This window comes from Suricata suricatta, chromosome 4 (genome assembly GCF_006229205.1).
Source record: "Suricata suricatta isolate VVHF042 chromosome 4, meerkat_22Aug2017_6uvM2_HiC, whole genome shotgun sequence".
Taxonomy (NCBI): Eukaryota; Metazoa; Chordata; class Mammalia; order Carnivora; family Herpestidae; genus Suricata; species Suricata suricatta.
The window spans coordinates 50,528,479-50,548,531 of NC_043703.1; the positions used below are offsets into that span (position 1 = coordinate 50,528,479).

Below are 20,053 nucleotides of genomic sequence, written 5' to 3' on the forward strand. Positions count from 1 at the left end.
GGATATCTCTGGTCACTCACCGCTGTCCAGAATACCTGGCGGCTTCTCTCAGTAGGTCCACTCACTGTCTGCATCCTTTGAGAGAAGTACCTTTACCAAACAGATGTGGAATAGGGAGGGGAGGAGGTAAAATGGCAGAGTAGTAGGGGGAAACTATGGTTGCTTCGTCCCTTAACACAGCCACATAAATATCAAATCATTCTGAACACTTAAGAAATTGATCTGAGAACTGAGAACAAACCGCACATCTAGTGGGAGACAAACGGCCACCTTGTGGAAGGTAGAAGCTGCAGAATTGATGGGAAGGAGAAAAGAACTGCAGGTGTTGTAGAGGAGAGGGAGCCCTGATCATGGAGAGAGGAGCAAGAGCAAGAGTGAAAAAAACACGCAGGACGTTACACAAGGAAAACTCTTCCCCAAAACCAAAGCCTGGGAAAAGGAGAGGAGCTGACTACCGCAAGTTTTTAGAAGCAGGGGAGCTCAAAGTCGGAAGTTTCAGAAGTTTAGGTCACTGCTGGGGTGGTGCTTGGTGGACTTAGTGGTACTCCTGTGGGGAAAGAGGGCAGGAGCCTGGAAGCGGACAGTGTGGTCTGAGGATCCCCTCGGTCTCGTGGGGAGAAACAATTTCCCTTTGTGGAGTGCATTTGGGAGAGGTGGCATGGACTTCCTGGGGACAAAAGAGGTGGCTAGTGCCAAGGTGGTGCCCTGTTCATTAGCATAGTAACAGAGACACCTGCTGAGGGCAGCAACCCTTGGTGCTGGCTTTCTGATGGGCTTTACCGTAAACTCCCAACCACTGTGTGGTTGAACGACTGCTTCTCAGGGACAAACTAACACCAGCATCAGTGCAGCAAGACCCTCCCCCAAAGGATCAGCGCGGGTCCATGCTGCGCCAGGTCCCTAAAATTTGGAGCTTTGAAACCCAGACAGGTGCCTGAGATAAATCACAGGAGTCTGTGCCTCCTGGCAGGCAGAAAGCTTGGAGACAGAGTGAAGGCAGGGCTGTGATGGAAGCGGGGGACACTGAAGAAGGGAGACTGTCTGCTCTTCTGTGAGGCTGCCTGAAGAGTGGCAGGCTTGAATTCCCTGCTCTGAGGACAAGAGAGTGGGGGTGATGGCATTATCTCCTCCCCATCAACACTGACCATCTTCAGTGAGCAACACAAGACCCCCAGTGAAGGCTGGAGCCGAATACACCAAGTCCTGCCCCCCTGTGCCCTGCAGGTACATCTTTCCTAGGTAAGTCCTCCTGAAAACCAGTGCAGCAGGATCCTCCCCCAGAAGACCAGCACAAACCCCTCAGGTGCACCAAGCACACTGATCAGAGTGCTGCAAAGCTTCAGCTCTAGTGGAAATAGGATCTATCCCCTTTTAACAAGCAGACTGAAATGTACCTAGTTAAATTTGCCACACAGTGGACTGGGTCCAAACACTCCCCGCTACAGACAAGGAGAAACTCTGCAAAGGACTGATCTAAGGCAAAGAGCAGCTAAAACACAACAGAGTGCACAGTCTGAAACAATTCCTGAAGCACCAGGCCCAAAACAGTATAGGACCTCTTCTCACTACAGCAATTACTCTCAAGAGCAGGAATATAATAGGCTTTCCTGACATACACACACAAACAGTGACCTAGACAAAATGACAAGACACAGGAATTCATCCCAACAGAAAGAACAGGAAGAAGTCTTGGTCAGGGATTTAATCAAAACAGATACAAATAAGATGCCTAAAACAGAATTTAAAACAGCAATCCTAAGGATACTAGTTGGGCTTAAGAAAAGTGGAGAAAATGTTAGAGAATCCTTTACTGCAAAGATAATGCAAAAATTACATTAACAATGAGGGAGGAATGAATCAGTGATATAGAAGATAAAATAATGGAAAATAATAAAACTGGGCATTAAAACCATAAAATACCGAGGACTAAATCTAACCAAATAAATGAAAAGGCTATACACTGAAAACTATAGGAAGCTTATGAAAGAAATTGAAGATGACACACAAAAAAATGGAAAAATACTCTATGCTCCTAGATAGGAAGAACAAATATTATTAAAATGTCAATACTACCCAAAGCAATCTACATATTCAATGCAATACCTATCAAAATAACACCAACATTCTTCACAGAGCTATAACAAATAATCCTAAAATTTGTATAGAAACAGAAAAGGCCCTGAATAATCAAAGCAATCTTGAAAAACCAAAGCTGGAGGTATCAAATTTTGGACGACAAGCTATATTACAAAGCTATAATCATCAAGACTGTATGGTACTGACACAAAAACAGATACTCAGATCAATGGAACAGATTAGAGAACCAAGAAATGGACCCACAAATATATGGTCAACTAATCTTTGACAAAGCAGGAAAGACTATCCAAGGGAATAAAGACAGGCTCCTCAGCAAGTGGTGCTGGGAAAACTGGACAGCGGCATGCAGAAAAATTAACCTGGACCACGTTCTTACGCCATACACAAAAATAAACTTGAAATGATGAAAGACCTAAACGTAAGATAGGAAGCCATCAAAATCCTAGAGAAGAAAACAGGCAGCAACCTCTTGACTTCAGCTGCAGCAACTTCTTACTAGATGTGTCTCCAGAGGCAAGGGAAACAAAAGCAGAAATGAACTATTGGGACCTCATCAAAATAAAAACCTTCTGCACAGAGAAGGAAGCAATAAGCAAAACTAAAAGGCAAGCAACAGAATGGGAGAAGATATTTGCAAATGACATATCAGATAAAGGGTTAGTATCCAAACTCTATAAAGAACTTATCAAACTCAACCCCAAAAACCAAATAATCCAGTGAAGAAATGGGCAAAAAACATGAATAGACACTTTTCCAAAGAAGACATGTAGATGGCCAACTGACACATGAAAAAATGCTCAATATCACTCATCATCAGGGAAATACAAATCAAAACCACAATTAGATACTACCTCACACTTGTCAGAATGACTAATATTAATAACAACTCAGGCAAAAACAGATGTTGGAGAGGATGAGGAGAAAGAGGATCTCTTTTGCAATGCTGGTGGGAATACGAACTGGTGTAGCCACTCTGGAAAGCAGTATGGAGGTTCCTCAAAAAATTAAAACTAGAACTACTCTATGACCCAGCAATAGCATTACTAGGTATTTATCTAAGGAATACAGGTATGCTGTTTCGAAGAGACACATGCATCCCAATGTTTATAGCAGCACTATCAATAATAGTCAAAGTATGGAAAGAGCCCAAAGGTTCATGGATGGATGAATGGATAAAGAAGATGTGGTATACACACACACACACACACACACACACTGAAGTATTACTTGGTATTCAAAAAGAATGAAATCTTGCCTTTTCCAACAATGTGGATGGAACTAGAGGGTATTATGCTAAGCGTAATCAGTCAGAGAAAGACAAATATCATAGGACTTCACTCCTATGAGGACTTTAAGATACAAAACATATGAACCTAAGGGAAGGGAAACAAAAATAATATAAAAACAGGGAGGGGATGAAATATAAGACTCTTAAATATGGAGAACAAGCAGAGGGTTACTGGAAGGGTTGTGGGAGGGGGAATGGGCTATATCGGTAAGGGGAATTAAGGAATCTACTTCTGAAATCATTGTTGCACTATATGCTAACTAACTTGGATGTAAATTAAAAAAAAAAGAAAATCATGAAGCTGAAAAGAGGAGAAAAGAAAAAAGTATTGGATCATGAACGAAGACTCAGGGAACTCAACAACTCTTCAAAGCTAATATTATTAGTATCAAAGGAGTCCCAGAAGAAGATAAGGAAAATGTGCAGAAGGTTTTTTCAGCAAATTATAACTGAAAACTTCCCTAATCTGAGGAAGGAAACAGACATGAGAATCCAAGAGGCATACAGAACTTGCATCAAGACCAACAAAAGCCAGCCAACATCAGGACATATCCTAGGGAAATTTGCAAAATAAAGAGTTACGGGAAAGATCCTAAAAGCAGCAAGGAGGGAAAAAGTCCTTAACCTACAACTGAAGACAAAACAGGTTTGCAGCAGATTTGTTCACGGAAACTTGGCAGGCTAGAAGGGAGTGGCAAGATGTATTCAATGTGCTGAACGGGAAAAATATGAAGCCAAAAATACTTTATCCAGCAAGGCTATCATTCAGAATAGGAGAGATAAGGAGTTTCCTAGACAAACAAAAACTAAAGAATTTTGTATCAATAAACCAGCCCTTCAAGAAATATTAAAGAGGACTCTGAGTAGGAAGGAAAGAACAAAAGCAACAGACACTAGAAAGGAATAGAGAAAATCTCCAGAAACAATGACTTTACAGGAAATACAATGGCACTAAATTAATATCTACCAATAATCACTCTGAATGTAAATAGACTAAATGCTCCAATCAGAAGATAGAGTACCAGAATGGATAAACACAAAACAAAATAAAAAACCCAAGACCCATCTATAAGTTGCCTATAAGAGACTCATTTTACACTTAAAGGCAACTGTAGATTGGAAGTGAGGGGATAGAGAACAATCTATCATGCTAATGGACATCAAAAGAAAGCCAGAGTAGCCATACTTATATCAGACAAAGTAGATTTTAAACCAAAGACTGTAACAAGAGAGAAAGAAGGGTACTATATCATAATTAAGGGGTCTACCCATCAAGAAGATCTAACAATTATAAATATTTATTCCCCAACTTGGAAGCACCTAAATATATAGACCAATTAATAAAAATCATAAAGAAACTCATTGATAATAATACAATTAATAGTAGAGGACTTTAACACCCCACTTAAAGCAATAAACAGATCATCTAAGCAGAAAATCAACAAGGAAATGATAGGTTTGAGTGACATACTGGAGCAGATGGACTTAACAGATACATTCAGAACATTTTATCCTAAGGCAGCAAAATACACATTCTTTTTGAGTGCAAATGAAATATTCTCTAGAATAAATAACATACTGGGCCACAAATCAGCCCTCAAGTACAAAATGACTGAGATCATTCCATGCGTATTTTCTGACCACAACACTATGAAACTTGAAATCAATTATAAGAAAATATTTGGAAAGATCATTTAAAAATGGAGGTTAAAGATCATCCTACCAATGAATAAATGGGCTAACCAAGAGATTAAAGAAGAAATAAAAAAAAAATCCATGGAAGCAAATGAAAATGAAGCCACGATGGTCTAAAACCTTTGGGATGCAGCAAAGGTAGTCCTAAGGGGGAAGTATATTATAATAAAGTCCTACATTAAGAAGCAAGAAAAACCTCAAATACACAACCTAACCTCACACCTAAATGAGCTAGAAAAAGAACAGCAGAGGAAGCCTAAAGCCAGAAGAAGAAGGGAAATAATGAGCAGAGCAAAAAAAAAACGATACAAACACACACACACACACACACACAAAGTAGAACAGATCAACAAAACTAAGAGCTGGTTCTCTGAAAGAATGAACAAATATTGGTAACCCCCCTAGCAAGACTTATTTAAAAGAAAAGAGAAAGGACCAAAATAAATATAATCATGAATGAAAGAGGAATGATCACAACCAGCACCACAGAAATACAAACAATCATAATATTATGAAAAATTATGTGCCAACAAACTGGGCAATCTGGAAGAAATGGATAAATTCCTAGAAACATACAAACTACCAAAATTGAAACAGAAAGAAATAAAAAATTTGAACAGACTGATAACCAGCAAAGAAACTGAATCAGCAATCAATAATCTCCCAACAAACAAAAGTTCAGGGTTAGATGGCTTCCCAGGGTAATTCTATCAGACATGTAAAAAAGAGTTAATAGTCTTCTTGAACTGTTCCAAAAAACAGAAATGTAAGGAAAACTTACAAACTCATTCTATGAGGCCAGCATAACCTTGATACCAAAACTGAAGAAAGACTCCACTAAAAAGGAGAATGATAGGCCAATATCCCTGATGAACACGGATGCAAAAATTCTCAAGAAACCAATATTTTGAATCCAACAATACATTAAAAGAATTATTAACCATGATCAACTGGGATTTATTTCTGGGTTACAGGGGAGGGTCATAATTTGCAACTCAATCCACATGATACACCACATTAATAACAGAAAGGAAAAGAACCATATGATCCTCTCAATCGATGCAGAAGAAGCATTTGACAGAATACAGCAGTCAATTTTTTTTTTTTTGAGATAGCAAGCATGAGAGTGGGGAGGGGCAGAGGGAGAAGGAGAGGGCGAATCTCAAGCAGGCTCCATGCTCCAGTGGGGCTTGGTGCCATGATCGTGAGATCATAACCTGAGCCAAAATCAAGAGCTGGATGCTTAATCGACTGGGTCAATCTGGCGCCCGATACAGTATCCATTCTTGACAAAAACCTTTAACAAAGTATGTAGAGATGGAACATACCTCAATGTCATAAAGGCCATATATGAAAGACCCATGGCTAATATCATCCTCAATGGGAAAAAACTGAAAGCTTTACCTCTAAGGTCAGAAACAAGACAGCAATGCCCATTCTCACCATTGTTGTCCAACATAGTATTGAAGTCTTCGCCTTTGTTGTCTGATTAGACAACAAAAAGAAAAAAAGGCATCCAAATCAGCAAGGAAGAAGTCACAGTTTCATTATTTTCAGATGGCATGATGTCATCTATAAAGAAAACCTGAAAGACTTCACCAAAAATTTGAAACTAATACATGAATTTGGCAAAGTCACAGGATACAAAACCAACATTCAGAAATCTGTTGTATTTCTATACATTAGTAATGAAGCAGCAGAAAAAGAAATCAAGGACTTGATGTCACTTACAATTGCACCAAAACTAATAAGATAACAAGGAATAAACCTAACCAAGGAGATAAAAGATCTGTACTCTGAAAGCTATAGAACACTTATGAAAGAAATTGAAGATGACACAAAGAAATGAAAAGACATTCCATGCTCATGGATTGTAAGAGTAAACATTGTTAAAATGTCTATAATACTACCTAAAGTATTCTACAAATTTAATGCAACCCCTATCAAAATACCAGCAGCATTTTTCACATAGCTAGAACAAATAATCCAAAAGTTTGTATGCAACCACAAAAGACCCTGAATAGCCAAAGCAATCCTGAAAAAGAAAAGTAAAGGTAGAAGCATCACAATTCTGGAATTCAAGCTGTATTACAAAGCTGTGGTCATCAAGACAGTATGGTACTGGCACAAAAACGGACACATGGATCAATGGAATAGAACAGAAAACCCAGAAATGCACCCAAAAGTATATGGTCAATTAATCTTTGACAAAGCAGGAAAGAATATCCAAAGGAAAAAAGACAGTCTCTTCAACAAATAGTGTTGGGAACACTTAACAGCAACATGCAAAAGAATAAACTGGACCACTTTCTCACACCATACACAAAAATAAATTCAAAACAGATGGAAGCCCTAAGTATGAGACAGGAAACAATAAAAATTCAAGAGAGTAACACAGGCAGCAACCTCTTTCACCTAGGCCGTAGCAAGTTCTTACCAGATACATCACTGGAGGCAAGGGAAACAAAAGCAAAAATGAACTATTGGGACCTCATCAACATAAAATGCTTCTGCACAGTGAAGGAAACAATCAGCAAAACTAAAAGGCAGCCTACAGAATGAGAGAAGATATTTGTAAAATGACATATCTGATAAAGGGTTAGTATCCAAAATCTGTAAAGAATTCAACAAACTCAACACCCCAAAAATCAAATAATCCAGATAAGAAAGAGGGAGAATACATGAATACACATATTTTCCAAAGAAGACATCTAGATAGCTAACAGATACATGAAAAGATCCCCAACATTGCTCATCATCAGGGAAATACAAATCAAAACCACAATGAGGTACCACCTTACACCTGTCAGAATGGCTAACATTAACAACACAGAAAACAAAAGATGTTGGCAAGGATGTGGAGAATGGGGAACCCTCTTATAGTGTTGGTGGGAATGCAACCTGGAACAGACACTCTGGAGAATAGTATGGAGGTTCCTCAAAAAATTAAAAATAGAACTACCCTATGACCCAATAATTACACTGCTCGGTATTTACCCAAATGATACAAAAATACTAATTTGAAGGGGCACATGCACCTGATGTTTATAGCAGGATTATTAACAATAGGCAAACTATGGAAAGAGCCCAAATTTCCATCAACTAATGAATGGATAAAGATGTGGTGTATATATATGCAATGGGATATTACTCAGCCATCAAAAGGAATGAAATCTTGCCAAGTGCAATGACATGGATGGAGCTAGAGTATATTATGCCAGGTGAAGTAAGTTCATAAGAGAACGACAAATACCACATGATTTCATTCACAACAGGTGAAGGATAAGGGAAGGAAAAGTAAGATAAAAACAAAGAGGAAGGCAAACCATAGAGACTCTTCAATACAGAGAAGAAACTGAGGGTTGCTGGGGGGACGGGCTAAATGAGTGATGGATAGTAAGAAGGCACTTGCTGAGATGAGCACTGGGTATTATACGTAAGTGATGAATCACTAAATTCTGTTCCTGAAACCAATTATGACTCTATATGCTAACTGACTAGAATTTAAATAAAATTAGAAATGAAGAAATAAAGTGGAATATGAACACACTGGGGACCTCAGACCCACAAGCCCCATGTCACCTTAGAGAGTCTGTGAGAAACAAGACACTAACATAAAATTATTTCCTTCTCAATGTTGAATAGTTTTATGAGATGTAAAAACAGGTTAAAAGTACAAAAGCAAAGGGACTTGATTACCTGTGGGGACATGGACGAGTCTGACAGCACTATCAGTTGTATTAACATGCTGCCCTCCTGCTCCTTTGGCTCGAAATGTATCTATTCGCAAATCTTTGGGGTCTATTTTCACATCTACCTAGAACCAAAAGTACAATATAAGTAAATTCTACGTTCAACAAATGTTTTAACACTTAAACTAAGAAACAGCTTATACCAAAGAAAGAGCTGTAAACTCCCTATACCAATGGATGCTATTTTTTCGACACCCAGTAATGATGCTATGAGATCACAGAGTTAGGCAATCTTTCAAGTCTCCTCACCCACTATCCCACAAAGCCACATCGGATAGAAAATATGCACACACACACATATATACACACTATCCCACAAAGCCACATTGGATAGAAAATATACACACACACACATATATATATAGTGTGTGTGTGTATAAATATATAAATACACACACACACACACACACACATATACAGACATGTGTGTGTGTAGGCATAAAGTTGATCCTTATTATTCCCTGACTATATGCAAATTTACATACTTTTTTTGCTCCCCAAATCAATTATTGCTGTACTTCCACAGTCACTAGCAGACATGCGCAGAGCAGCAGAAACTCCAAGCTGCTCTATATGTGCACATTCTCAGCTGAGGTTGAATAAGGTGACACCTGGCTTTCTTTTTTCAGTATGACCAGAGAATGAAGACAGGAGGGGGCAGAGCAGTGTCATGCAAGAAGCTTTGGCTCTTGGGTCAGCTGGATGGGGTTTGAACCCCAACCCTGGCATCTGTTAGTGAAGTAGCCTCAGGCAAGTCACCAAATACTTGTGAACCTTATTTTCTCTTTGTAAAATAAAGAAAATAGATTCTATCATGATGGGTTACTTTTAAGATTATAATCCACATAAGATAAATAGATATATAAATACGTAGGTATATAAATATATGTACACACACACACACACACACACACACACACACACACACATTTCCCCTAGGGGTAATGGTGGTTCAATATTTGCTAAATCAGTGTTTGCTGAGACTTTACAGAACATAACTACTGTGAATACTGAGAATCGACTGTGTATCCTTATTAGTGGACTAAAGGATAGCATCCAAAAAGAAATGTTCGTGTTCTCACCACTAGAACCTTATTTGAAAAAGGGTTTCGCAGCTTAATTGAGTTAAGATGAGATCATCCTGGATTATTCAAATAGGTCCTAAATCCAGTAAGAATTGTCCTTAGAGGAGGAAGCAGAGGAGAGAAACATGTGCAGTTAGAGCTATATAGCTTGAATCCATGGAACATCTGGAGACACTAGAAACTGGAAGAAGCAAGGGAGCACTCTCCCCTAGAAGCTTTGGAAGGCGTGTGGCCCTGCCCAATACCTTGATTTTAGACTCCTGGCTTCTAGAATTGTGAGAAAATAAATTTTGTTTTAAGCCCCCAAATTTGTGGTAATTCGTTACACACACGCACATACACATGTTACAAAATATGCTGTTTTTCAGGGGAGCACTAACATCTTGTTTCACATTTATCATTTATTTGTATGAATGACAGATAGCAAGTGTGATTTTTCTCTTTGTAGAGTAATAACAGGGTCAGTTTTAGACTCTAATATACAACTTGGTTATTCTTTTGTTTCCTCTAAAATGAAAACTATACTGTGAAGAAAAGATTATACAGCTTTTGTTGAAATATGCAAAGTGTTGGCTACCCTAAGATTTCAATAAATGCTAAAGAAAAGTGGGGCACCTGGGTGGCTCAGTTGGTTTAGCGTTTGACTTCGGCTCAGGTCATGATCTCCTGGTTTGTGAGTTCAAGTTCCATAGGCTCACTGCTGTCAGCCTATCAGCACAGAGCCTGGCCCATATCCTCTGTCCCCACTCTCTCTATCCCTCCCCTACTTGCACTATCCCAGAAAATAAATACTAAAAAAACAAAAACTAAAGAGAAATTTCCCATTTTGTATGGCTATAGTATATTAAATAGTTATGTAATAATACATATATATTTTATGTCCTATTCTCTTAAATGTTATGGAAACTACCTAATGACTGTTGGAAAATACTGAACAAAGAAACAGTGACTTAATGATATACAAATAACTTTAAATGTCAATTAAGAGAATAAGACTTTGCTCTTTTATGAAAATGAAACTCTACTACGTAAGTTTAATTTTCGAGAATATGAAGAGAATAAGAGGAGAGGTGAAAATGGGGTGGAAGGAATAAGGAGGGAAGTAAGAAAACTATGGTTTTGATTTCTGAACTACATAAATGCTTGCATACACCAAAAATGAAACTAGATAAAAGAGGGAAGAAAACTCAAATGCTAATATTTAATAGGAACCAAAAAAATGAATAAAAATATTTACCATAAATGATATCACAAGCACATAGAAAAACATTATTTCAGATGGTCTTTGGACACGGTGCTCTGACTCTGACTATGCATTCCTGGTAGGCAATATCATAAGGACAGAAATCTCAAACAGTACTCAGTAGTTTACCAAGTAATTTTGAAAACACTTTATATATGCCATATAATAAAGAAAAACATAGGTATATTAATGTGATTAAGAAATAAAATTTTTACTCTAAGTGGAGATAAAAATACAAAATGCAAGATGGTGAGGAGGAAATACTCCCTTAGTGTTAAATTTGAGTTGGTAATAATAATAATAATTTGAACCAGTGATTTAAAATCATATTTATCTCCTAGCTCTGTACATTAAAGAATCTAAATGTAAGCAAACATTAATAATAATGAGCATACGTAGTACCTAGCTCTTGATTTCTGGGTATATTTCTCACCAAAAGAAATGAGATCTGACTCCAGGTCCGAGACAGAAAGATAGAAGGTGGGCTTAGGATACCTAATTATACCAGAAAACAAGGATATGTTAAAAAACTAATAAGGTCATTTAAAAAAGGGCTGCTCTTAAAAGGTGACTACTGATCAAATCATGGACAATTTGAATATTAAACACAATAGTGATTATAACTCACAAATATTAGGCCTATAATGAGGTCAATAATGAAATATTGAGTTTATAATGAGGTAAAATAAAAGAAAAAGAAAGAAAAGAGGAGGGGAGAAGGTTTAGGGAGGAAAGTACTTTACAGAGAAGAATGCCAGTTAAAAAATGAAGCAGAAAGGACAGTTAGAATATCACCATCTTGCAACCCCACATAAAATAAATGATTCAGGCAAAATGATTACTAAGAATGTTAAGATCATTTAAAAGTTCTTGGAAATAGGATATATGTGCCCTAGAGATTCCTCAGTAATTGCAAAGAAAAAAATATAATTTTGCAATGATGAGAGTTTTATGGTCACGATGTTTAAATTAATCCTCACTAAAAGTCAGATATTCTGATATTATGTGTCTTCTGATAAAATGCATCATGAAGATAAGTACCTATAAAGTATTCTTGATCAAAATGAGTAATATGTGGCACCTGGGGTCTTAATTGGTAAAATGTCCAACTTTTGATTTTGGCTCAGGTCATGATCTCAAGGTCATGAGTTCAAGCCCCACATTGGGTGCTGTGCTCACAGCATGGAGCCTGCTTCAGATCTTCTATCTCCCTCTCCTTGCCACTTCCCTGCTCACACTCTCTCAAAAATAAACATTAAAGAAAACACAAAATATGTATAACCTGAATGCAATAGGATAAGGGATTGAGGAAACAAATGAAATCCAGAACATGGGACATTCTATAAGACAAATGGTTTAGAGTTTTCAAAAATTTAATGTCATTAAAAAAAAAGGGGGGGATTGGGAGACTGTTCCAACCTTAAAGACATATACAACTTAATGGCCAGGGGTGAAACTTGATGGAATCTGATTTTTTTAAAAAAAACCTAGAAAATAATTCCACAGAATTCCTAAAACCCTCAGAACTTCCTGTGATAAGACTGATGAATTGCACTAAACCCCATAAAATACCAGGAATAAACCTAACCAAAGAAGTGAATTTCCTGGTGGGTCATGTCAGAATTGAATTGATTTGTAGGACAGCCACTTGGCATCCACAGGTGGTGGGAAAAACTCAACACATTTAGAATGGAGAAATATTCTGTGAGTAGACAGAATGCACAGGAATTTTTCCTAAAAGATAATATTACAGAATTATGGCTGATTTTCATAGATAATGTATTGTTTAGGTGGGAAAATGTCCTAATCTTAAAAGATGTTAAGTTGAAGATTTGGGGATAAAGCCTCATAGTGTCTGCTATATACTTTATAGTTATTTAAAACACACACATAGAAATCCCATAATTGTAGCAAAATGTAAATGGGTATTGACTACAGGTGAAGGTTATGTAAGTTTTTAGTGTGGTATTCTTTCAATTTTCTGTATGTTTAAAGTAAAATTTTAAAAGGAAAAAAATAAGCAATATGGCTGTATTCAACTAATAAGATAATAGACCCCACATAGATATTATATCACTGCCCTCAACATATTATCTGTGGAATTAATTTCCACAGATAAAACGTAAGCAAACAACATGATAAAAGCTTTGTGAATTCTGTTTTATGAAGAGAATTGGCTTGTATTTAAAAAGCAAAACCCCCGGGTGAGGCATGAGAGGGGTACCTTTACCTTGGGAAGAGTTTAGGATTTCCCAACAGAGACTGCAAAGTTCAACGTGTATCCTCAAAATCAGTTTCCTAGAAGCTAAGCCTTGTCCGCGCAACACCCGTTAAGCTGGAGTAAGCTGTCAAAGCCTCCTGGCGAGGTTACCTCATCTGGCTGAGGGAGGACGATGACCGACATGGTTCCCGTGTGGATGCGCTGCATTCGTGCTGACAGGCCCACCTCGGGGATTCGCTGAACTCGGTGAATCCCACCTTCATACTTCAAATGCCTATAGACAGCGTTACCAGAAATTCGGGCGGCTGCGTGATGTAGCCCACCTAGGAACATAAAATCCCAAAATGTGACTGAGTTCTACTTTGGAAGGGATCTGGATCTTAAATGCCCTTAATCTCTAGCCTGAATGCAAGTATAGAGCCAAAGATGAGAACATAAAGGAGGTACAAAACTATCTTCTGAATGTCAATGTATTAACATATAAAAGGAAATATACCAAAATATTATTCATGCTTATCTCTGGGAAACAGAATAATAATATATTTTTTATTTTACTTTTCATACTTTTGTTTCTAAGTATCCTGTAATGAACAAAATTTACTTTTATAAAAATTCTACTAGAAAAAAAAATACTGGGACATTTTCTTCACTGAACTATCCTATGTGAGCTTAGGCTAATATGGTGCCTATATAAAAGAATGCTAACGTAAGAATTTATTCATTTATTATTTTTAAATGTTTATTTTTGAGAGAGAGACAGAGCATAAGCAGGGCAGAGAGAGAGGGAGACACAGAATCTGAAGTAGGCTCCAGCTCTGAGCTGTCAGCGCAGAGCCCTACTCAGGGCTTGAACTCACAAACAGTAAGATCCTGACCTGAGCTGAAGTTGGATGCATAACCAAATGAGCTACCCAGGTGCCCCTTTACAAAATTTTTTTAATGTTTATTTATTTTTGCATAAGAATTTGATGAATAATTCTATAGGTCCTCCCAAGTTTTCGAGAATCTGTTGAAATTAGCTCTTGCTTATTTATCTGTGGAATGTGAAAATAAACACCAAAAAATTTAATGCCTAGGTTAGCCTTTTATTGGACATACTCTTTTTTTTTTAAAAACCTTTTTATTATAAAATAATATACAAACATGGGGTACCTGGGTGGCTCATTTGGTTAAGCATCTGACTCTTGATTTTGGCTCATGTCATGGTCTCACAGTTTTGGGTTCGAGCCCTGCATCAGGCTCCACTCTGTATGGAGCCTGCTTGGGAGTCTTTCTCTCTCCCTCTCTCTCCCCTTCCCCACTTGCGTTGTCTCTGTCTCTCTCCAAATAAATAAATAAATAAATAATAAAATGTATGTGTATACATACATATTTGTACATACAAGTATACAGACATAAAAAACCACATGAAATAAATATATGGCTTAATGACCACAAGATCAAGAAAAAGAACTTTGTCAGTCACCCCCAAAGCCCTCCCACATGCCCATTCCAGTTCCAATTTTCATCCTTTCTCACGAGTAACTATGATCCTGACTTTGATTCCTTTATAATTTTCTTCCCTAAATGTGCTAAAGGTTTATCTTGTTCATTTAAAAAAGTTTGATGCCTTTAAAAAAATTTATTTACTTTTAGTAACCTCTACCTCCAATGTGGGGCTCAAACTTATGACACCAATATCAAGAATCGCACATGCTTCCAACTGAGCCAGCCAGGAGCCCCAAAAAGTTTGATGTTTCAATCTCTTACTCTCTACATTCATCATCCATCTCTTCTGTTTCCTACAAATTACTGTTGAGGAGCCTGGGCTATCGACCTGTACAATTTCTCACAGTATGGATTTCCTGATTGTGTACTCTTATTAGTCAGTTCAACTTGTTCTTCTGCCCTCTGTACTGGCTGCAGTTTGGCAGCTGGATCCAGATATCCAGTTTAAGCTCCTTGGCGAGACTACAGGTGGGACATAAGGACTGTTTTCTTTCTTTTTATGGTCTTGACAGGTTTTGACATTTAGTGTATCATGGGAGTTGTAAAATAGTGATATTCTAATTCTGTAATTTCTTTCTCATATTATTGGCTAAAATACATTTGTAAAGAGACATTTCCCCCATTTACTAGTTGCTACAGTTATATAGGAAAGGCATGATAAATGCTTGATTCTATCCCTTTACCAGTTTTACCGATATATGTATTTTGCAGTATAATGAATTAGGGTCATTTGAATCATATGAAGATGACTATTTTTAAAATATCACTATTAATTCAGGATTGGAGTACATCTAGCATGTTTAAATCAATTGCAATTATTATCATAGAAGCTTAACTTGTCCATCTTTGTCTAGCTGGAGCCTCTTCAAGTTAATTTCTGAGTTCTTTTATAGTATAACTGAGTTCTTACTAGAGTATAACAAAATTTTCCAGGATTATCCTGAACTTTTCCTCCCCAAGACCTGGAATCAGTGATCTCTCCAAGAAGCCTTGGTTCCTTTCAGACAGAAATAATACTTCAATATTTTTAATATTTGGGCAACTGAGTTGTTCACTATTGCTGGGTTGGTCATTGTTTCCAGGCCTTTGCAGTGGACAGAGATGGGAAATACCTTATGAGTTCATACTGATGTTGGGAAACAACCCTGTATGGGTTTCTGGCATTTCTATACATCTTGCAAATTAGGTACCGCCTGCACTCTTGTTTCAGAAAATATTTTTAAGAGTGTTTGCATAGAGAACAGCTTTGGAGGTACATCTCCCTCCAGAGCAAAGGTCAAGTTTGCTTATATCCTTGGAAGATAAAGGAAGCACCTCCTTGTTAGAGCAGTGCACAAGCATGCTTACTTAAAAGTTTTAAGATCTCTACGCTCAGAGTTCCTCTAGTATAATGAAACCTACTGCATAGGCAGTTATCATCTGGCTTCGAGGTACCTTATAGGACCTGGAGCTCATAGCACCGGACAAAAATGCTGATATTCTGCTTACTGCTACTACGAGTAATACACCGTGTTCTGTCGCTGACTCATGAAACTGTGGCATGTTAACTTGTTAGCTTGCAAGGAGGGCAAAATCTCAGCCCACCCGCAGTTCCTGACAATTGATACTTCCAGGGTAAATTCAAGGTGATGGCCTCTTCTCTATCACTCTTGCCTTCCATTCCAAGAATCTTGATTCTCAACGACAGGGAAGATACTACGATATCTCACAGCTACTCATCTATTTTATCCCATAGTACATATCCAACAGTCTAGAATAACTCTACTAGTTCTGCCAGAACATGATTACTAAAAACATTAAAAGTTTATTTTCCTATTCCCCCATTTTTCAAGTGGTTGTACTCAATCCTGTCAGATCTTACAGTTCTAAAACATTGCATTATTTCCCTTAGTCCTCAAATAGACATAGTTCTGTAGGTAACCACATGCATGCTCACCTCTACTCTTTATGTTGATACTTCATATTTTAGTTGCCTAAAGTTTTATTTTCTAGTAGATTCCTCAGGAAGGAACCATGGGAAAAGTACTATTTGAATTCTTGCATATTTATAAGTTTGTAGACTTATAAGTCAGTTTTGCTGCTTATAAAATCCTTAACTCAAAGTTCCTTCCCTTGCATTAACTATGCTGCCACTGCTGCTGCCATGTTCCTAATGTTTCTAATGAAGACTCAGTGCTCTGACATCAGATCTAACCACTTGGGTAAAGTCAGCATGGTGGACAAAAATTGGGCAAAACTTTAGATTACCCTAGAAAATGCCTGAGGAAGGTAACTTATCAGAGAGTGACATATGGTCTTTTTTTTTTTTAAAGATTTTAAGTAATCTCTACATCTAATGTGGGGCTTGAACTCCCAACCCCGAGATCAAGGGTTGCATGTCCCACTGACTGAGCCAGCCAGACACCTCTGACATACCGTCTCTTAATAAGTCCAACACAGCTGGTCTTCCTCCAGTGATGGAACAAATTACTGTTTATTTCCTTAAATACCAGATAAAGAAGCTGACTAGCATTTAGTGGTCAGATGATATGAAAAATGTATTTGCTTATCATTCATACTCAGTGTAGTCTGATGGTCATAGTATGAAAGATACCCAGGAACTGAGACAGAGTGAGGCCACAACAATTAAAATTTTCCATCTCATCATACTCTCTCTGTACTTTTAATATTATTCCCCTCAACCCCCTTTATCTACATGTTGAGGGCACATATTTGAATTTATATGGCCTGAAAGGAGAAGGCTGCAACTTTACTGTACAGATTATTATGGCCAATCTTAGGCTGCCTGAATTCAAATTCAAGCTCTTCCTCTTCCTAGTTGTGTGTCCACCGGCAAGTTACTTCATTTGTTCCTGTTGTGGCTTCCTTATTTGTAAATGGTAATTATAACGAGGGCTACAGCATGGAAAACCATTCATATTGCAGACTATGTGAGTAGTGCTTCAAGGCATGAGTAAGTATACGACTCAGACCTGAAATTCAACCTACCTCTAAGGGTTGCTGTGAGGAATAACTTGAGATAAACACTGGTAGAGCAATTAGCAGTGTTGACAGTTAGCCATCAATAAATATCAGTAGTAACTGGAAGTGTATCATTGGTTCTCCTGGGCCAGTCAACATCATGTGGAAGCGAATGATGATCAAGGCCCCTGTGAACTGGAGCGCCTGGGTGGCTCAGTTGGTTAAATGGCCAACTTCGGCTCAAGTCACGATCTCGCAGTCCAGGGGTTCAAGCCCCATGCCGGGCTCTGTGCTATCATGACAGCTCAGAGCCTGGAGCCTGCTTCGGATTCTCGGTCTCCCTCTCTCTCTGCCTCTCCCTGACTTGTGCTCTCTTTCTCTCTCTCTCAAAAAAAAAAAAAAAAAAAGATCTTGTGAACTAAATTATGATGTAGAGCAGGGGAACTGATATACCTCTGAAGTAGGACAGTGAGGTGACTGCTGGCCTTGCCAGCTGAAAAACTGCTTCTGGTGGTCCTGACAGGTATGGAGAAAAAAAGCATTTTTCAGATCAACAGCTACATACCAGGTATCAGGGTCTGTGAATTTGCTCACATAATGGACCCACATCTGGTACAGCAGCAGTCATTAGAATCACCAGCTGACTAAACTTATAATAATCCACTGTCATTCACTGATCTGATCTACCTTCTTTATAGGTCAAATAAACAAGTTGAAAAGGGATGAGGTAAGAATCACTAACCTTGCATCTTTCAAATCTTTTATGGCGGCACTAATCTCTGCAATCTCTCTAGGAATGCAGGTTTGCTTTTGGCTTACGATTTTCCTAGGTGGAGGCAGTGCTGATGGCTCCTACTTGGCCTTTCCCACCATACAGTCCTCACCCGGCAGGTCAGGAAAATAATATGGGGATTCTGCCAGCTTCTGAGTATATCTGTTCCAATTATGTATCCAGAACTGGGGAAACCACCACAGGACAGGTTTGGGAACCCACCAGGCCCACTGTAAGAGGAACCTGTCTATTCTTCACCTGACTTCCACAAGCCTCTCTTCTAAGTGATGGGCCACAGTGATGTTTTGAGTCCCCTGGAATTAGTGTCATTTCAGAGCCAGTGTCCAGTAGTGCCTGAAAAGTCTGGTTATTTCCTTTTCTGCAAGGCACAGTTACCCTGGGAAACGGCCACAGATCCTTTTTGGGAGAATGCTGAGAGAAGAGTGAGAGAGTATAAATATTTGGCAACACACTGGGGTCCTTCCTCAAGGGGAGCCAGCAGTCCCCTTTATTCAAGGGGTTTGAGCCTGTAAACCAGCTCAAGTCTGAGAACTGACTGAGGAGCCATGACTTGTTTTTATGATTAAAGTTAGACTTCTGTTCACTTGACCTAAGACTTTTCTACTTATACAGATCAAGTAAGAATTTACGAGGTTTCCTGTCTATTTTAACTCTAGAGATGCCGCAGGTCTACGTGCATCAGGCTACTCTGATTGCTGCTGTGGCGCTGCTGTCCTCGACAGTAACCATGCCCATCCCACCTCTGGCTGCCAAGTGCTGCCACTTGCCCCCTGCCACCTGGAAATTCAATTACTCCCATTGTATTTAGGTTTCCCATTTCAGCTGCCGAAGTCCCCACAGTAAGGCCTGACTGACAGAGAAGAGCAATCAAGGATGCCAGGGCGCTCCTAATGAATTTATTTCTCACCTCTGGTAAAAAGTATATCTTCTGAACACATAAAATCAACCACCGCATTACTTTAAGTGATCTCTCCCTGAATTTAACTGGCAAGCAGAGAATAACAAAACATAATTATAAACATTCAACTGTTGGGAGAGAGGAGATAATGTGAAACATGTCACAGAAGCCCTTTAACTCGGAAGATATTTCGATTTATCAAATACCCAGTATACAGAATAACACAGTGTCAGCCTTATACTATATATGCAGAGCTCTCTCCTCTACTGCTTCCACAAAAACTACCTTGTAATCATTTAGTTTGGATTATTTATGGAATGACTGAGTATTATCCCTATCTGTACCTACAGTCACAAAACTTATAAGACTTTAAGTCACTTGATGCAGGAATTTTTGCATGTGTGTTTCAACCTGAGCTTTTAAGGCTGTGTGAATCTTTGTGAGCTCCTCTCCATTTCAATTAAATATTAAAAAAAAGTATATACAATTTAACATACATAATTTATAAGGTAGGTGCTTTTTATCCCTTCTC

The 20,053-nt window shown here is 38.3% G+C and overlaps 1 protein-coding gene across 7 annotated transcripts in view; it reads right to left on the reverse strand.

Moving 5' to 3' along the window:
- The window catches only part of MTRF1 (mitochondrial translation release factor 1), a 65,316-nt gene that overhangs the window by 17,473 nt on the left and 27,790 nt on the right, over positions 1-20,053 (reverse strand). For all 7 annotated transcript variants that reach the window (XM_029936664.1, XM_029936665.1, XM_029936663.1 and 4 more), the window contains 2 exons: positions 13,532-13,704; positions 8,780-8,897 (listed from right to left, as the gene is read on the reverse strand). In XM_029936664.1, the coding sequence (XP_029792524.1) occupies positions 8,780-8,897; positions 13,532-13,704 (291 nt within the window). The remainder of the gene's footprint in view (positions 1-8,779; positions 8,898-13,531; positions 13,705-20,053) is intronic.